The sequence below is a fragment of the Pempheris klunzingeri genome, chromosome 13 (genome assembly GCF_042242105.1).
Source record: "Pempheris klunzingeri isolate RE-2024b chromosome 13, fPemKlu1.hap1, whole genome shotgun sequence".
Taxonomy (NCBI): domain Eukaryota; kingdom Metazoa; phylum Chordata; class Actinopteri; order Acropomatiformes; family Pempheridae; genus Pempheris; species Pempheris klunzingeri.
This window is the reverse complement of record NC_092024.1, coordinates 25,348,342-25,365,841: the sequence shown is the minus strand read 5'-3', so window position 1 is coordinate 25,365,841 and position 17,500 is coordinate 25,348,342. Positions and strand designations below refer to the sequence as shown.

At 48.6% G+C, this 17,500-nt stretch overlaps 3 protein-coding genes across 4 annotated transcripts in view; 2 read left to right on the top strand and 1 right to left on the bottom strand.

Moving 5' to 3' along the window:
* The window catches only part of jmjd7 (jumonji domain containing 7), a 16,762-nt gene extending 16,609 nt beyond the window's left edge, over positions 1-153 (bottom strand). The window contains exon 1 of the mRNA XM_070841817.1: positions 1-153. This exon is cut by the window's left edge and continues 34 nt beyond it. Coding sequence (XP_070697918.1) covers positions 1-15 — 15 coding nt within the window. The 5' untranslated portion in view covers positions 16-153.
* A 986-nt stretch (positions 154-1,139) lies between these two features.
* Positions 1,140-5,194, top strand: tbpl2 (TATA box binding protein like 2). Its single transcript, XM_070842621.1, has 8 exons — positions 1,140-1,187; positions 2,587-2,767; positions 3,393-3,594; positions 3,675-3,762; positions 3,879-3,970; positions 4,053-4,220; positions 4,650-4,744; positions 5,118-5,194. The coding sequence occupies exons 1-8, from the start codon at positions 1,140-1,142 to the stop codon at positions 5,192-5,194; spliced, it is 951 nt and encodes a 316-aa protein (XP_070698722.1).
* A 965-nt stretch (positions 5,195-6,159) lies between these two features.
* Positions 6,160-11,562, top strand: atg14 (autophagy related 14). 2 transcript variants are annotated; one of them, XM_070841815.1, is made up of 11 exons: positions 6,160-6,661; positions 7,201-7,263; positions 7,676-7,718; positions 7,835-7,916; positions 8,022-8,256; positions 8,355-8,584; positions 8,734-8,851; positions 8,937-9,027; positions 9,167-9,252; positions 9,369-9,543; positions 10,113-11,562. In XM_070841815.1, the coding sequence occupies exons 1-11, from the start codon at positions 6,384-6,386 to the stop codon at positions 10,233-10,235; spliced, it is 1,524 nt and encodes a 507-aa protein (XP_070697916.1). In that variant the 5' UTR covers positions 6,160-6,383; the 3' UTR covers positions 10,236-11,562. The 2 variants fall into 2 exon arrangements, with proteins under 2 accessions (XP_070697916.1, XP_070697917.1); XM_070841816.1 differs by having other exon boundaries at positions 7,835-7,920; positions 8,026-8,256.
* The last annotated feature ends 5,938 nt before the right edge of the window (positions 11,563-17,500 follow it).

Here is a 17,500-nt window from a genome sequence, read left to right as displayed (position 1 = left end):
CGTCACAGACTCCATTTTGTTTCTTTGTCACCACGAACTGATCGATCTTCGGCCGGAAGTCAGAGAGACAGGTCACGTGTCTGATCGATAACCTTATCGATAATCATGATAAGGGCCGATCGGTCCCAAACCTCAGGCTACCATGCCGCTTTGTTTACATGTGGGGCGCATGCGCAGAGCTCCGTCTCCGTGGTGTGGCTGTACCATGGTCCGCCCCCTGCCGGGGGGAGGGCGAACTGCAGCGGAACAGCTTTCAATAATGATCAATAATCAATAATAACTGTTACCGACAACACATTCCTCTGCAGCTACTGTAAGTACGGGTTTGGGGTACTTGTACTTCCATCACTGTACTTTAGGAGTACTTTAGAGTTCAGTTATCTGACAGCTTTACTTCCTTCAGATTCAGAGTATGAAAATAAACTGATCAATAATCAGTGATGATGTTTTATTACAGATTAAAGTCACAGATTAAAGTCAGCAGGATATGACGTCAGTTACATAAACTCCACCTTTAACGTGATGAACACTGCTGCTCTGTTGGTGTCCTGTTCTCTAAAACCCCTGTTTTAGTGAATGTAGTCTGGTGTGTGTGCTGTTTGTGGTTAAACCAAAAGGATCTTCCAGGTCTCTCTCTGTAGGGATCCTTTCTCTGTAGAGATCCTTTCTCTGTAGGGATCCTTTCTCTGTAGGGATCCTTTCTCTGTAGGGATCCTTTCTCTGTAGGGATCCTTTCCATGATGCTGTCACACACTTGCTTTTCAAACACACCAGACTCCATTCACAAAAACACTCATTTAACTCACAGATCGCAGGAGTTGATGGTCAGCGTCTGCTAAGTCTCCTGTTCTGCAGGTTCAAATAAGTGTTTCTGTCGGTCGAGTGTTTTGTCCTAAAAAAGTGATATAATGGCAGCAGACCAGCAGCTCTTTAGTCTGTTTATTTTATTCTATTCTATTCAGTCTTATCATGAGGAGCAGGACTCAGCTGATGTGGTTCACTTCCATGTGACAATTGTAGAAAGTGTGTGTGTGTGTGTGTGTGTGTGTCAGTGTCAGTCTGACGAGCTCAGGATTGGATGCAGCCGTGCAGCTCTCAGCCTGAACCAGGTCCTGGAAGAGGTCCGGTGTCCCTCAGTCATGGACGAGTCTGCGTTGGAGCGTTACTTTGATGACTCCATAGCTAACGTGAGTACACAGAGTGTGTGTGTGTGTGTGTGTTCATGTCCTGATCAGATGTGCAGCTGCACGTTGAATCTAAGATGTTTAAATCCAGCGTTTAATGAAATTTAAGGCCAATTAGCAACAAAGAGTCCCACAAACACACGCTGTCAGTTTAAAGGTGTCAGTGGGACTAAAGGACAATAATGGTTCAGTTAAAGAACATCTGTCTCAGTACGTTCGTTAATGTGAGAAGAGCATCAGTGCAGCTGAGCTGTAACAGGATCCACGTCAGGAAGAGGACAGAAAACACAGCGTTGATCCGCACACCATCACTCCGGGTTAGAACCAAACTAAAGTTTTACAGGATGAATCAGCATCTGAAGGTTTCTGTTCATGAATCATTTGTTCCACGAAGTCTTCCGTCTGTGAAACACCAGAAAAAAAGGCGAAATGATAAAGAAATAAATCAAATCAAATCCATCATAAGCGCAGTTATTCTTAAACTTGGGGACAAAGTCTCTTGAGAATGAAATGAAAGTATTTCAAACACACATACAGGCTGCTAAAGGATTTAGTTGTATTTGGTATAGATTCTGTATTTAGTAGTTAAATATGCATTTTAAACACTTATTTGAAATGTTTCTGGATCACTGGAGGCGACCAAACGCCTCGCTGAAGCATTTCTTGTTGGTTTTTCCTACATATGCACCAAACTTAATACAAAAACTACATAAGTTTAGAGTTTCTGCCTCCGGAGAGACGCCTGCACGGCGACCAGAGACCAGCTGAAGATCATCAGTGATCAGTATATCCATATCAGGACTTCAGCTCATGAATCATCCAAACATCCTCACAACATCTGGATGAACGTCCCTCCACAGAAACTGTCCTGGTTTTCTGAAACAACTAGTACAGAGAATATTTACACCTGATTAGAACAAACACGTCCTGATAAACAGTTTTATTCCTCATGAGTTCAGTCCGTGTGAAGGATCCTGTCGGTTGATGGAAACAGAACTGGCCTCAGAATAATGATGGATCTTTTCTTTTCATCACAGAAGAAGCAGAAATGTCTCCGTACACCAGATTCCATTCAATATTTAGTAAAGTCTGAACAGACGAGCTCGTTTTGGTTTTAAATCTGAAACTAAAAGAACGTTCTCAACGTTCCACTCAGATCCCCGAACCACCGCATCTGTGTTCTACTTCACTTTGTTCAAAGCAGCTCAAAGGAACCAGGAACGGAACATGGTGGAACAAACGGTGTGCTGGACTGAGGGAACGTAAAAATATAACCACTAAAGCCTGAAAATAAGTAACAAGACTGACCGATCGATTGATTACTCTCATTTACTGTTTTATTAGAAGAACAGCAGAGAACTTGCAGGCCGGAGCGTCCTCTGATCCACTTTTTGCCCAGCAGGACTCTGGCTTCCTCTTGGGGGAGGAGCTTGGCCTCCGGAGCCCCGCCCCCTCCGGTCCGGACTCCTCCTTCCTGTCGCTGAGGGCGGCGTCCAGCGGAGAGCCGGGCGACGAGCTGGACCTCAGCTTCCTGCCTGATGACCTCAGCACGCAGGATGAGCCTGGTCGTCATGACAATACAAGTATGTTTCTCCTGACGATGAGCTTTAGTCTTCCAGGTGTTTTATGTTCATCAATCAGCTGATCGTCTGTTAAAGTTTGATTTATTAACACAGGATGTAAAACAGGGAGCAGTAACTTCTGTTAAATCCAGTGAATCCAAACTCAACATTTTTGCAAAGTAAACTGATCCCTACAGAGAGAGACCTGGAAGATCCTTTTGGTTTAACCACAAACAGCACACACACCAGACTACATTCACTAAAACAGGGATTTTAGAGAACAGGACACAGGAGCTGCTGCCTCCATCAGTCAGTGTGTCTGTTATTGTGTGTCACATACATTTTGTGTTGGATCCAAACTGACCATCAAAGTCAGACAATAACAACTAACTAACTACTAACTAACTACCTGATGGAGGCAGCAGCAGATCAGCAGCTCCTGTGTTCTGGGAGGCAAAATGGTTGTTTTTGTCAGTGGAGTCTGGTGGCCTTCAGAGACCAAGAACTAGCTTGTAAAAGAGTGAGCCGCTGAAAGGAAACAGGTGTATTTTCATACCTGTCAGCTGACTGTAGGCTGGGCGCCGTCCGTGTGAGGTCACAGGGGGCGGAGCCTGGAGCCTGACTGCAACGTGCTGTTGTGTCGCAGGTCTGGACGTCTCCCGGGACAGCGGAGTCAGTCCGGACTACAACTCCCAGGATTCCACAGCAGTAGCAGTCGATCCCCAGCAGGGGCCGTCCAGGTCAGGGCCGGAGACGGGCGCCTCCCCCTTCTGTCCCATGACACCAATGACCCCCATGACCCCCATGACCCCTGTGACCGAGAGGTCAGGGATCATCCCACAGCTACAGTAAGGGACCGTTGAGTCACATAGCACTGGTGCTACATCTGTAGGACTGATACTACACCGGCACTCATGTCTCTGCGTAGGAACATCGTCTCCACGGTGAACCTCGGGTGTCCGCTGGATCTGAAGTTCATCGCCCTCCAGGCCAGAAATGCAGAGTACAACCCCAAGGTACCCCCGCTATGCTAACGGTACCGCAGACCACCACGCTCCCCCCGAGATGGTGGAGGAGAAGTCAGTCCGGCTGGTACAGGTCTCAGGTGCTGATGGTCCACGTGTTGTTTCAGCGTTTTGCCGCCGTCATCATGAGGATCCGAGAACCTCGAACCACCGCGCTGATCTTCAGCTCTGGGAAGATGGTCTGTACGGGAGCCAAGAGGTCTGTCTGTCTGTCTGATACACCTGTGGCTCTCTCCCACTGTTCTGTTGTCCCACTTGTGTGTGTGTGTGTGTGTGTGCAGTGAGGAGCAGTCACGGCTGGCAGCCAGGAAGTACGCTCGGGTGGTTCAGAAACTGGGCTTCCCCGCCCGCTTCCTGGACTTTAAGATCCAGAACATGGTGGCCAGCTGTGACGTCTGCTTCCCCATCCGGCTGGAGGGCCTGGTCCTCACGCACCAACAGTTTAGCAGGTACAAACCTGGCAGGGTTAGCCTAGCCTAGCTTAGCATAAAGACGTGAAGCCATTAGCCTAACTGTGAAAAGAGAAACAAAACGACCTCGTCTGTCTCACATGCTAACAGTGTGTTTAGAAAATGGCTTCTCAAAAAGCTTCATGTTCCTGTTAGCATAGAGCTAGCTTCTGGGCCCTGTTAGCATAGAGCTAGCCTCCGGGCCCTGTTAGCATAGAGCTAGCCTCCGGGCCCTGTTAGCTTAGCATTAGCTTCTGGTTTTTATCACCTGTAACTAGTGAAGACACATTCAGAGTTTAGTATGCAGGTGCACAATGAGTGTTTTATAAGGTTAAAACAGGTTTTGCATGAAGCGAATGAGCCTCTTTAGTCTCGTTTGTCATTGTGATTATCAGCAGGATGAAAAGCGTCGTATCTTCGTCTCCACAGTTACGAACCCGAGCTGTTTCCAGGCCTCATCTACCGCATGGTGAAGCCTCGCATCGTCCTGCTCATCTTCGTGTCGGGGAAAGTGGTTCTGACCGGTAATGAAACGCAAACGTCCCGACAGGAGGTTTAAATCTGTCAACAACTTAATCTGATCTTGCCGACACGACGGCGGGATGTTTGTTGCCATAGAAACAGAAATGTTAGCTTGTTGTGGAAGCTCAGAGGTTTAGCTAAATGCTAACAGCTACGTGTCCATGTTGAATGTACAGACAGTTTTCTAATCTGAGATCTGTACTCCTCTTTATACACAGTAACAGTCTCATGATGACTTTTAGTGATTAAGACTTGAAGATCTTGTGATTATGAGGTCATTTTTCACTGCGACAGGATCCAGATGTGTTGTTTTTCGTCCACGTGCCCTTTATCATTTCAGTTGTAATAATCATGGAGTCGTGTGTTAAATTCCAGGAGCTAAAGAACGAGCGGAGATCTATGAAGCGTTCGAGAACATTTATCCGATCCTGAGAGGCTTCAGGAAACAGTGATGCCGCCCTCTGACATCACTTCCTGTTTGTTTGTGAATAGCTGGAATGAGTACTTTCTGTTTTATTTGTGTTGTGGAGAGTAAATGTTTGTTTCAGAGTCTGAAAAAACAGTAAATGACAGTTTTTCCTAAATTGCTGGATGGAAAACGTCTAATTTTATGTTTTATGTTGATTAGTGAATATTTCCAGCTCATAATTAAGATCATTGTGAACTCACTGACTCGACCTTTAACATTGATGACTTTAAATACTAATTCACATGTGTTTTTTATCCAGGTTACTGTCTTCAAAGACACCAGACTCCATTGACTAAAACACAGGAGTTACTGTTCTGCTGCTGCCTCCAACAGTTAGTCTGTGTTTCACAGATGTTGTGTTGGATCTGAACTAAATGTTTTAAACACCAAAGTCCCACAACAACCCAAACTAACTACCTGACTGAGGCAGCAGCAGAGCAGCAGCTCTAAAATCCCTGTTTTAGTGAATGTAGTCTGGTGTGTGTGCTGTTTGTGGTTAAACCAAAAGGATCTTCCAGGTCTCTCTCTGTAGGGATCCTTTCCATGATGCTGTCACACACTTAGAATAACACTCTGAGCCTGTCAGTGGATCAAACAAGCTCTTTCAGTGGACCTACTGTGATCAGGTGCATACAAATTATTTAATATTTTGAACTGGAATGGCAGCATGTGACTTATTTTAATTGTGACATCATCCCACGAGTCGGCATTTAGATTTTACTAGAAGTACAAACATGACCTGACTGTTTTTATTTAACTCTTCCTCCTGCTGGTTTGTGTCTCTGGGCTTTAATAGTGATTTAGTTTTATTCCAGTGAACTGTTCTCTGGTGTTCACCTGTTTGAATGGGACTGAATGTGATTGGCTGATGTTTATTAGACCCCGCCCACAACTGTACGTCATTACACAAACAACCCGTCACGTTCTGAGCGGAAACAGGAAGTGGCGGACTCATCGCCGTCTGCTCATCAAAACAAAAACATCTGTGTCTCCGCCGTCGGTCCTTCACTCACCAAACTGACCGAACATGTCCGCGCCGTCAGGGGCAACAGGACCGTCAGAGGACCAACATGGCGCCAAATAGGGCGGCGGGTTCCTTCTAGCCGGAAGAAGCTAAAAGCGTTAAGGTTAGATTAGCCGTTAGCTTCGTTAGCTCTTAGCTGCCCCCCTCCATGGCGTCCTCGGTGGGGCTCCCCCCGCTCGGCACGGACCGAGCCGCTTCATCCTCCGGCCTTCACTCCGGCGGGAGGCCGCCTCTTCGCCCCCATCACCCCCACCCGGCTCAGTGCACCCCCGGGTGTGTGATGGTGGAGTCGGTGGACGACGCGGAGGGTCTGTACGTGGCGGTGGAGCGGTGCCCCCTGTGCAGCACCTCCCGCCGCAGGCTGACCTGTGCCCGCTGCGTGCAGGCCGGAGACTTCGTGTACTTCGACGGGAGGAACACTGAAAGGTGAAGCTCGGGGTCCGGGACCGCCTGTGCCCCCCCCCCCCCCACGGGGACAGTTTACCACACACACACGGTCCTGACATGGAGGCTCACAGGGACAGGTGTAAATCAGGTGTAGCTACTGATAGATGTAATCGATACATGCCGAATGGACTGGATCACTCTAATCAATAACTGAGTATGTCCTGTTTAATGTTCTAACTAATACATCAAATCCACATTGATTAGTCGACTGAAGTTCTGTAGATTCTCCTGCTCAGTTTAAAGTGTTTCTCCATGGCGGACTAATAATCAAGTATTGATCAGCAGGTCATCATTAGAAGTGTGGGCTAGTTAGCATTAGCAGCTAACACTGATATCAGCTGTGTGTGTGTGTGAGACTTTAGCTTCCTGCTACAGTTACACAACACGTGGAAACCTAAAATATCTTGGACGTCAGAGTGGGGGCCACGGGGGGGTCGGGGGGGGTCTGGGATCCTTCAGGGACCAAAATAAGACACGAACCACTGAACAGTCTGAGTTTACTCTGACTGTTTCTGCAGATACACCGACAAGCTGGAGCGACTCAAGAAGCTGAAGGAGGAGAAGGAGCAGCTGCAACAGAGGTCACACACCTGTCCACACACACACACCTGTCCACACACACACACCTGTCCACACACACACACCTGTCCACCTGTCCACACACACACCTGTCCACACACACCTGTCCACACACACACACACACCTGTCCACACACACCTGTCCACCTGTCCACACACACACCTGTCCACACACACCTGTCCACCTGTCCACACACACACCTGTCCACACACACCTGTCCACCTGTCCACCTGTCCACACACACACACACACACACACCTGTCCACCTGTCCACACACGCACACACACACACCTGTCCCTTTCACTATAACCTCATACAGACATGTTGATATTTACAGTCCAGACTGAACTAGATGATAAATACTAGACGTGACTCTGATGGTTTGCCCCCCCCCCCCCCCCCCCCCCCACAGGGTGGTCCAGGCTCTGGACAGGAAGCTGCAGGCTGATGAGACGGTGAGTTCAGTGACCCACATGAACCTCCAGATGATTCCTGTCACATGTTTCAGCTGTCTGATGATGATGACGATGAAGATGAGGCAGGTGAAGTGATGTTCTGTGTTTCCTCTCAGAAATGGAAGATCATGTCGTGTCGGATGAAGATCGAGCAGCTGAGGGAGGCGGTCGCCAGGGGCAACGAGGAGGTGAAGATGGGTGAGTGTACGTGAGGAGGTCAGACTGCTCCTCTTCATGGTTTACGGTTTTATTTGATGTTCAGCCCTCCTCCTCATCCTCCTCTTCCTCCTCCTCCTCCTGTAGACAGAGACCTCCTCCTCCACTCCCAGGAGGAGGCCCAGCGGCTGCAGCGGCGTGCCGGTCGTCACCAGGAGAAACGGGACAAGATCGAGCGCCACAACCGCCGCCTGGGGGAGCTGCTGGAGAGACGCAGCCGGGAGCTGCAGAGCCGCCTGGGACAGCTGGCCTCCGTCAGGAGGGGGCACATCCTGGAGCTGAGCACACACGTCCTCCCCACCCAGGAGGAGAAACAGGGCAGGTACACACACACACACACACACCCAGGAGGAGAAACAGGGCAGGTACACACACACACCTGGACCCTCACTGTCCTGTGCCCCTGCGTCTGTCCCTCAGAGACCCCGCTGACGTGGTGGCGGAGTGCGACCCGGCGCTGACGTCCAGCACGGTGAGCGAGCTCGCCGAGGCGCGGAGGACCACCTACCTGTCAGGACGCTGGATCTGGGACGACCAGAACGGAGAGACCAGCATCAGCATCGCCGGGCCCCCCGTCACCCTGCCCAGCAACGGGGACTGCTCCGCCTACTACAGCTGGGTGGAGGAGAAGAGCACCAATCAGGGCCCAGGTGAGCGGCGAGGGGGGCGGGGCCTCAGCAGCATTTAGCAGCAAGCCTTTCAGTATCATCAGTAGTGTAGTTACAGTATTAAAAACAGAAACCTGTCCTGTGTTTGACCTCTGACCCCGTGCTGACCTCTGACCCCGTGCTGACCTCAGAGCTGGACCACATTAACCCCGCCCACACCATCAGCGCGGCGCTCTGCTACGCCACCCAGCTCGTCACCATCCTGTCCCACATCCTGGATGTCAACCTGCCTAAGAAGCTCTGCAACAGGTGAGACGGGCTCCGCCCCTTTGATCCTGATCGATCGGTCCATCGATTGTCGTTGATCCTGATCATTGATCGTTTTCTTCCTCAGCGAGTTCTGTGGAGAGAATCTGAGCCGATACCGTTTCACCAGAGCGCTGAACAAACTCAACACCAACATCCTCCACCTGTGCTTCTCCCAGGTCACACACACACACACACACACACACACACACTCAGACTAAAGAGAAAAGTTACATAGAAGAGATTTAAACACACCAGGTGTGTGTGTGTGTGTGTGTGTGTGTGTGTGTGTGTGTGTGTGTGTGTGTGTGTGTGTAGCATGTAGACAGTGAGAAGCTCCACCCTCATCACACTCTGAGGAACATCATGTTTCTGGTTTCCCCCGACAACGAGAACCTGGGCAGGTGAGACACTCCTGAAACCAGCCAATCAGAGCAGAGCGCCGAGTTTGCTGTTTGCTGTTTGTCTGACTCGTCTCTGTTGTCCCGGTCCGGTCCGGCTCTCCCGGGTTCTGGTCCAGGACCGGCCCGTTCGAGGTGAGCGCCGACCTGGAGGAGTCGATGGAGTTCGTGGAGCCGGAGGCGGCCGGGCCGGCGGAGGAGAGCGGGGACGAGGCGGTGACGGACGAGGAGACGGACCTGGGGACGGACTGGGAGACGGTGCCCAGTCCACGATTCTGTGACATCCCATCACAGGTAGAAACACCTGGACCGAACACCTGAACGTACCTGTGCGGATAGAGCTAGCCTGTCACGCAATGCATTATGGGGGAAACGAGACACCTCACAGAGGAGGAAAAATGGAGCAGCGACACTAAACCACAAAGAGCCGTTCTGTGGCTCTCTGCACACACACCAGACTCCATTCACTAAAACAGGGATTTAAGCTCTCTGCACACACACCAGACTCCATTCACTAAAACAGGGATTTAAGCTCTCTGCACACACACCAGACTACATTCACTAAAACAGGGATTTTAGAGCTGCTGCTCCATCAGTCAGAGTGTCTGAGTTACTGAGAGACTTTGGGTTCATTTGTATCCTGAAATTAGTGTCTTTGAGAATGAAGTCCGGTGTGTTTGAAGAGAGCAGCGTAGCAGAGGGACAGACAGGCCTGACTAGACGAGTCTAACCTGGTAATTTAAGACCAGGACTAAGTTTATGTGACTAGCTCCTGGTTCAGCTGACTTCAGTCTTTAATGTTAAACGTGTGAATCAGGTGTAATAATTCTTCTTCTCCTCCCCCTCCTCTCTCCTCCTCCCAGTCCATGGATCTTTCCCAGAGTGCATTGCAGGTGTCCCAGCCCTCTGCTAACACCGGTGGGATGATCTCCTCTGCTGCTGCGTCCGTCACTTCCTGGTTCAGAGCGTACACGGGCCAGCGCTGACCGGACCGAACCGCAACCGACAAAACGTGAGCCCGGACTGGGCGGGACCTCCTGGAGGTGTCAGACTTTGGCCTGGTGTGGAGAGGACCGGCGTGGGGTCAGAGGTCAGGCTGGCAGGTCGGAGGTCAGCAGGTCTCAGTACAGACATCTAGACAGCAGCCAATCAGATCACAGTATCACTCTCCACTAACCCGCTCTCTGCACACACACACCAGACTGCATTCACAGAAACAGCCTTTGTGTTTGTGTGACTTTAAAGATCCACCACAGTACTGATGTAACACATCACTGCACTGTGTGTGCAGAGAGCGATAGAACGGCTGTTTGTGGTGAAACCAAAAGGATCCTCCAGGTCTCTCTCTGCAGGGATCCTTTCTTAGAAGAACACTTCCAGACACCAGGATGTGGACAGAGGGGACCCAGGGTTAGAAACACTGGAGCTGCCCTTAAATAACTAATCAGGTGGCACTAATTAATGTCATTAATTAACGTTAATTCTTATAAGAGAGAAACTTGCTGACAACCAAAGAAAGCTCGTCTGTGTGTCTGAATCATCAAAGATCATCTATGAGGAGACGCTCCACTCTGACACTGCTGCACAGTCTGTTTCTGGAGCTCAGTAGCTCCACCAGAGTGAGACCTCTTTTTTATGGAGGATCTCAGGTTAGCTTCAGGAGTTCAGTTCAACGATATCAGATCAATAATGTAGATCTGTGTTGTTTCCACATGTCAGACTGTATCGGCTGGTAATCAATACTGACGGACTCTGATCAGGACGGTGATTTAAAGCACAGCTGGAATCATCAGAACAAACAGTTACTACATGTTTATAGAGATCACAGATCTCACCTGTCTGCCTGTCCACCTGTCTGCCTGTCCACCTGTCTGCCTGTCGACCCGCTCGCCACAAAGGGAAAGTGCTTTTATTTTGAAAATCCTTTGTTAGTTTTCCTGTGTCTGCGTGACAACGGGAGTCTCGGCTTCAGACAGGAAACATGAAAACGGCCGAGTGCTCCGCCTACAGACGACAGACGGACGCTGGTTACCATGGTGACAGCGAACCCTGTTCACGCACGGCAGGAGAGTTGAACACAACCAAGGAGACGGCGTTCACACGGGACCAGGCGCTTCGTGTGGCCGTTTGGCGGCGGCGTGCTGCTGAAGACGAACCGGTTTGAAGCCGGTTTGGATGTTTTCACACACAGATGAAGTGAAGCGAGAACTCTGTTAAAGGAACAGAACGTGTTTTAGATGACGTGTGAGGGTTTTCTGTGGTGCCATGAAAAGAGTTTGAATGAAAATAAAATCCTGTTTTTGTGGTTTTGGACGAAGTGAATGATGTTTTTTTGAACATGGTGGTGAAACAAGAACATCTTACTCACAGGATAACGTCAGTGTGTGTGAGAACCCTCTTTGAAACCACGTAGAGCCGAAGGGAAAGTGATTGTCAGGTGGCTTTTTTGTCACCAGACTCCATTAACAAACACTTTTTATCTCTCAGGACTTTGGTGTTTTAAAGGGTTTATTCAGAGCAACAGTCACACACACACACTGACTGATGGAGCAGCAGCTCTGTTTTAGTGAATGTAGTCTGGTGTGTGTGCTGTTTGTGGTTAAACCAGAAGGATCTTCCAGGTCTCTCTCTGTAGGGATCCTTTCCATGATGCTGTCACACACTTAGAATAACACTCTGAGCCTGAGGTGATCTACTGGACCAGTTCCAACACTCTTTATTCTCCCTGTTCATTTGGACACCGAAATACAAACCGAAGGGGAACAACTGGGTCCAAAGTGTTAATATAGCAGTAATCAGAGGGTCACTGAGGGGAGTGAAGAGTGTGTGTGTGTGTGTGTGTGTGTGTTCTGGTTGTTTCCTACATGAAGCTGTGTCAGATTTGAATCGTATTGATGTTTAATGCACACACAGTGGGCGTGCACGTGACAGTTTAGTGCACAGATCCTCTGAGCTGTGAGGTCTTTGACGTGTTCAGCGTGTGTGAGCTGCAGATTAGCGTGTTAGCTATGTTTGGTATGCAGCGCTGCACAGTAGGACCTGATCCTGCAGAGGAAACCTGAAGGAAACTTTATCGGTACGGCCGCCGACAACAACAGGACACTTCAAAGAGCTTTAATTATGTATTTGATATTCAGTATTTCATAACTGCCATAAGAGAAGAAACACGAGGTGATGTGCTAAGAGTAAAACAGTGGAAGCTAAAACTGAGAATAAAAGTTATGAAACAAACTTAAAAACCCGAAAAATCCCGGTTTAGGTTCTGGGTCCAGCTTTTGCTCCCGTTTCCATAACTACAAGTAACCATGTTGCCATGGAAACAGCAGAGTGGTACTGTCAGTGATGGGCACGGCGGCGGTTAGCTTTATTTTCCAGATCTGTGTTTTTAAGCCCTCACAGTCAGTAGTCCTAATATTAGGACACGATGCTTGTTTTTTTACTTCAGGGAGTCAAACCAAACGTTGTGATTGTGGTTGCAAAATATAAATACATGTTTGGATTGTATCTTCATACAGATGTTTGACTAATTTAAATTAGATTTTGTTCCTGAATCCAATTTTCTGCTGGAATCAAGACGGTCCTGATTTTTTTATTTAATTTTTTTTAGGGTCAAAGATATCTGGAACAACATACTGAAGCTTTGATCCAGATCAAATCTGAAACTGGAGGATGTGATCTGATATTCAGAATCATTAGTTTTTTTTGTTTGAACAAGAAATTTTCAAGATTTGATCAAATCATCTGAATAAGTGGGTGATTTTGTGATGTAAACCTGTGTGTCGTCTGCATAAGGTCGGACGTTATGTTGTAATCTGAGCTGTTGGATCATGTCGATGTGGAAGGCACGAGGCCTGAGAATGGAGCCTTGGTGAACCCCACGTGTGTAATTAGTGATCAATACAAACTGTTGTTAAAATTGGATTCTTTATTTTCCATCGTTGGCTAGTTGGTGTCACCTGACCGAGGTATGAATCTTGACTGTGGTCACATGATAACGGTCTTTGATCTTTCCGTGACTTTTGACCCCAGTAGTTCGACAAAGCAGTTTCACCACAAGGTCCATTTAGTAGCTGCTCTGGAGCTTTAAACCACATCACACGACTTTCCTCTGTCAGTTTTCGTTGAATTTTAGATATTCAAACGTTTTTTCTGAGCACTTAAAGGACTTCTGGTCCATGTTGGCCGAACAGTCACATTTAAAAGGTCGTTCCTGGAGTGACACCAGTGTTTGTTAGGAAGTCTCACTCTGACGCAAATAACTGAACCAAACTAGGCAGCCGACTTCAGCTCCTTCAGCCACGACTGGAATCACTTCTGTTCAGTCCTAAAGGAGCAAACATGTTTCTGTGAGCGGACTTACTCCTGAGGCTCTCACCAGATTAGTGTGTGTGTGTGTGTGTGTGTGTGTGTGTGTGTGTGGTTATATAAGCTGCTACACTCGTGTTCGGCGACAGGTTTTGGTTTCAGGATGAAGTCTGCTGCTTTGTTTCTGCTGCTGCTTCTCCAACCGTCTCCGGCTGACTGTCGGGGGCCGTCGGAGGCCGCGGCCCCCCAGGAGGACGAGGTGCAGATGGGGTCGGCCCTGGACCTCCCCGTCCTGTGGGACGAGCTGTGGGGCCTGAAGGAGCTGGTCCTGAGCCTGAAGGCCGTGGAGGTGGAGCAGCGTCAGGCCCTGCGGAGCGTGGAGAGCCGGCTGAGGGACGGGCAGGCGGCGGCCGAGCGGCAGCGACGGCGCCTGGACGGCCTGGAGGAGGCGGCGGCCCGGCAGGGGGAGGAGCTGAGGAGGACGGAGGCCGACGGGAAGCTGCTGATGGAGCTGAACTCAGACCTGAAGAGGAAGGTGGAGGAGTTGGAGGAGCAGAGCAAAGGTTGGTGATGGAGGGGGGGCACGTTTCACATTATTAACAAAACGAACTTTAAACTGTCAGACTCAAGACAACAAACATGTTCTGAGTGTTTCTGCTCCTCCTCCTCCTCCTCCTTTATTCTTCTTACAGTTGAAACGTTTCCGTTTCTGTCTTTGTTTTCAGCCGAAGTGTCGACTCTTCAGTCCAGACTGAACTCCAGTGAGCAGGAAGTGTTCGACCTGAAGACGAAGAACTCAGGTTCACTCTTCAGCTTCCTCCTCTGCCTCGGCATCCCTTCAGCCGCTTTCACACCTTTAACCTGAGATTACGCCTCAACTGATTTCACTTCCTTTGAATATCCTAAAGCTTTAAACCCCGTCAGAACTCCTTCACCGTAAACAAGCACACTGAGTTTCCCTCAGAGCGTCACAGCTTCAGCTTTCTGCTCTGATGGAGGTTTTTCTCTCGTATCACTTTTAACAGAATCTGCAACATGAAGCTCCGGCGACACGTAACGATGCTCTAAACGTTTCTTCAGCACTGCCGAGGCACTACGAACACGTGAACAAATATACAAACTGAGGCTTTTGTCTCACCGTTGCCGTTAGCAACTGCCTGTGTTTTTACCGAAGCTGACTAAGCAGCTTGGCAGAAGGAGTCACGTTCACGTAACAGACATTTCTAAATCACACTGGCTGTGCTGGTGTGTTATTCAGGTAGCTGATGCTATGCTGGCTAACGTTAGCTTGTGTGTTGCTAAGGTAACGGTAAATCAATGTGGTGCACAAGCCCACAGCGACACGACAACGAGGAAACACAACGCTGCGTCACGTTTTGTAGTTTTGTCGCTCGTAGTGTGGCAGCGTGGAGGAAGATGGACGGGTGTAGGTGTGTTCAAACCTCGGTTCTAGTGTTAATGTTTTTGAGGTTCAGACTGTCGGCTGAACGTTTTAACACCGTTACAGGCTGGTTGTGTCTGCGGTTGCCATGGTAACCCCGTACCGGTGTCCCCACAGCGCTGGCGGCGGAGCTGCCTTTCCTGCAGACAAGACTGAGGGCAAGCGAGAGCACGGTGGAGCAGCTGAGGAGGAAGAGTGCAGGTCATCTTCATCATCATCATCATCATCATCAGATTTCACATTTTCCAGTCACACAGAGCGGCTCCACGGCGCCCCCTGTGGCCTGTACTGATGATAACAGGCTGTTGTGGGTGTGTTTGCAGTCCTGGCGGTCCGACTGTGTAACACAGAGAGTCTGATGGAGGAGCTGACGAGGCAGAGCTCAGGTAGGACAGGTCCTGGTGTCTGAAGGACTGGTAGGTAGTAAAAGTGTTGGAACTGGTCCAGTAGATCACCTCAGCCAGCAGACACCAAACGGGCTGCAATGGCTGCAACGTGATCCTTTGGGACAACTGCACCTGATCACAGTAGGTCCACTAAAAGAGCTTGTTTGATCCACTGACAGGCTCAGAGTGTTATTCTAAGTGTGTGACAGCATCATGGAAAGGATCCCTACAGAGAGAGACCTGGAAGATCCTTTTGGTTTAACCACAAACAGCACACACACCAGACTACATTCACTAAAACAGGGATTTTAGAGAACAGGACTGACACAAACTGATGGAGGCAGCAGCAGACAGTTGTTTTAGTGAATGTAGTCTGGTGTGTGTGCAGAGAACGTCATGAAGCAGAAAAATGTCCCAAATGTAAAATAATTAACACATTAATAGAAATGAGACAAGTTAACAAATAAACAATGAATAAAGTTTTAAAGTTTGAATTCATGACTTGCTTTATTTCCCAGCATTCCCGGCGGCTAACAGCTCGTCGGAGCTGGAGAGTCGACTGGAGGAGCTGAGCGCCAACGCACATGGTGAGGGAGCCGGTTGATCGGTAATCAATCCGCCTCAGATGGAGAGCGGCGCCCCCCCGTGGCTGTAATGTTCATCACTCACCAGTAAAACTGATCATCGATCAATCGAAAGAAAAACAAACTGCAACTGTTCTGATCATTTGATAATCTTCATTATTTCTCAAAGTGACTGAAAAGTTCCTCACAGATGATTTGATGATTTGATGATTTTCTGAATCCTGAAGAAACTTTTTCAGTTCTGCAGAGTCGACTGAACTCACTGGAGCAAAAACTGAACACATCTGCTGAGAGCGACCCGCTCACTGCTGCACTGGGTAATCCATCCATCCATCATCCATCCATCATCCATCCATCCATCATCCATCCATCATCCATCCATCCATCATCCATCCATTATCCATCCATCATCCATCCATCCATCATCCATCCATCCATCATCCATCATCCATCCATCATCCATCCATCCATCATCCATCCATTATCCATCCATCCATCCATCCATCCATCCATCCATCATCCATCCATCATCCATCCATCCATCATCCATCCATCCATCATCCATCCATCCATTATCCATCCATCATCCATCCATCATCCATCCATCATCCATCCATCCATTATCCATCCATCATCCATCCATCATCCATCCATCATCCATCCATCATCCATCATCCATCTATCCATTATCCATCCATCATCCATCCATCATCCATCCATCCATCATCCATCCATCCATCATCCATCCATTATCCATCCATCATCCATCCATCATCCATCCATCCATCATCCATCCATCATCCATCCATCCATCATCCATCCATCCATTATCCATCCATCATCCATCCATCATCCATCCATCCATTATCCATCCATCATCCATCCATCATCCATCATCCATCCATCCATTATCCATCCATCATCCATCCATCATCCATCCATCCATTATCCATCCATCCATTATCCATCCATCATCCATCCATCATCCATCCATCATCTATCCATCATCCATCCATCCATCATCCATCCATCATCCATCCATCCATTATCCATCCATCATCCATCCATCATCCATCATCCATCCATCCATCATCCATCCATCATCCATCCATCATCATCCATCATCCATCATCATCCATCATCCATCATCCATCATCCATCATCCATCCATCATCATCCATCCATCCATCCATTATCCATCCATCATCCATCCATCATCCATCCATCATCTATCCATCATCCATCCATCCATCATCCATCCATCATCCATCCATCCATTATCCATCCATCATCCATCCATCCATTATCCATCCATCCATTATCCATCCATCATCCATCCATCATCCATCCATCATCTATCCATCATCCATCCATCCATCATCCATCCATCATCCATCCATCCATTATCCATCCATCATCCATCCATCATCCATCATCCATCCATCCATCATCCATCCATCATCCATCCATCATCATCCATCATCCATCATCATCCATCATCCATCATCCATCATCCATCCATCATCATCCATCCA

What these genes read in the sequence shown, in the direction of transcription:
- tbpl2 (XM_070842621.1), top strand. Translation starts at nt 1,140, where the DNA reads ATGGACGAGTCTGCGTTGGAGCGTTACTTTGATGACTCCATAGCTAAC. An exon ending in ACGCACCAACAGTTTAGCAG is followed by an intron (nt 4,221 to 4,649) that starts GTACAAACCTGG and finishes TCGTCTCCACAG; the next exon opens with TTACGAACCCGAGCTGTTTC. An exon ending in GGGGAAAGTGGTTCTGACCG is followed by an intron (nt 4,745 to 5,117) that starts GTAATGAAACGC and finishes GTTAAATTCCAG; the next exon opens with GAGCTAAAGAACGAGCGGAG.
- atg14 (XM_070841815.1), top strand. Translation starts at nt 6,384, where the DNA reads ATGGCGTCCTCGGTGGGGCTCCCCCCGCTCGGCACGGACCGAGCCGCT. An exon ending in AAGGAGCAGCTGCAACAGAG is followed by an intron (nt 7,264 to 7,675) that starts GTCACACACCTG and finishes CCCCCCCCACAG; the next exon opens with GGTGGTCCAGGCTCTGGACA. An exon ending in CCTAAGAAGCTCTGCAACAG is followed by an intron (nt 8,852 to 8,936) that starts GTGAGACGGGCT and finishes TTTCTTCCTCAG; the next exon opens with CGAGTTCTGTGGAGAGAATC.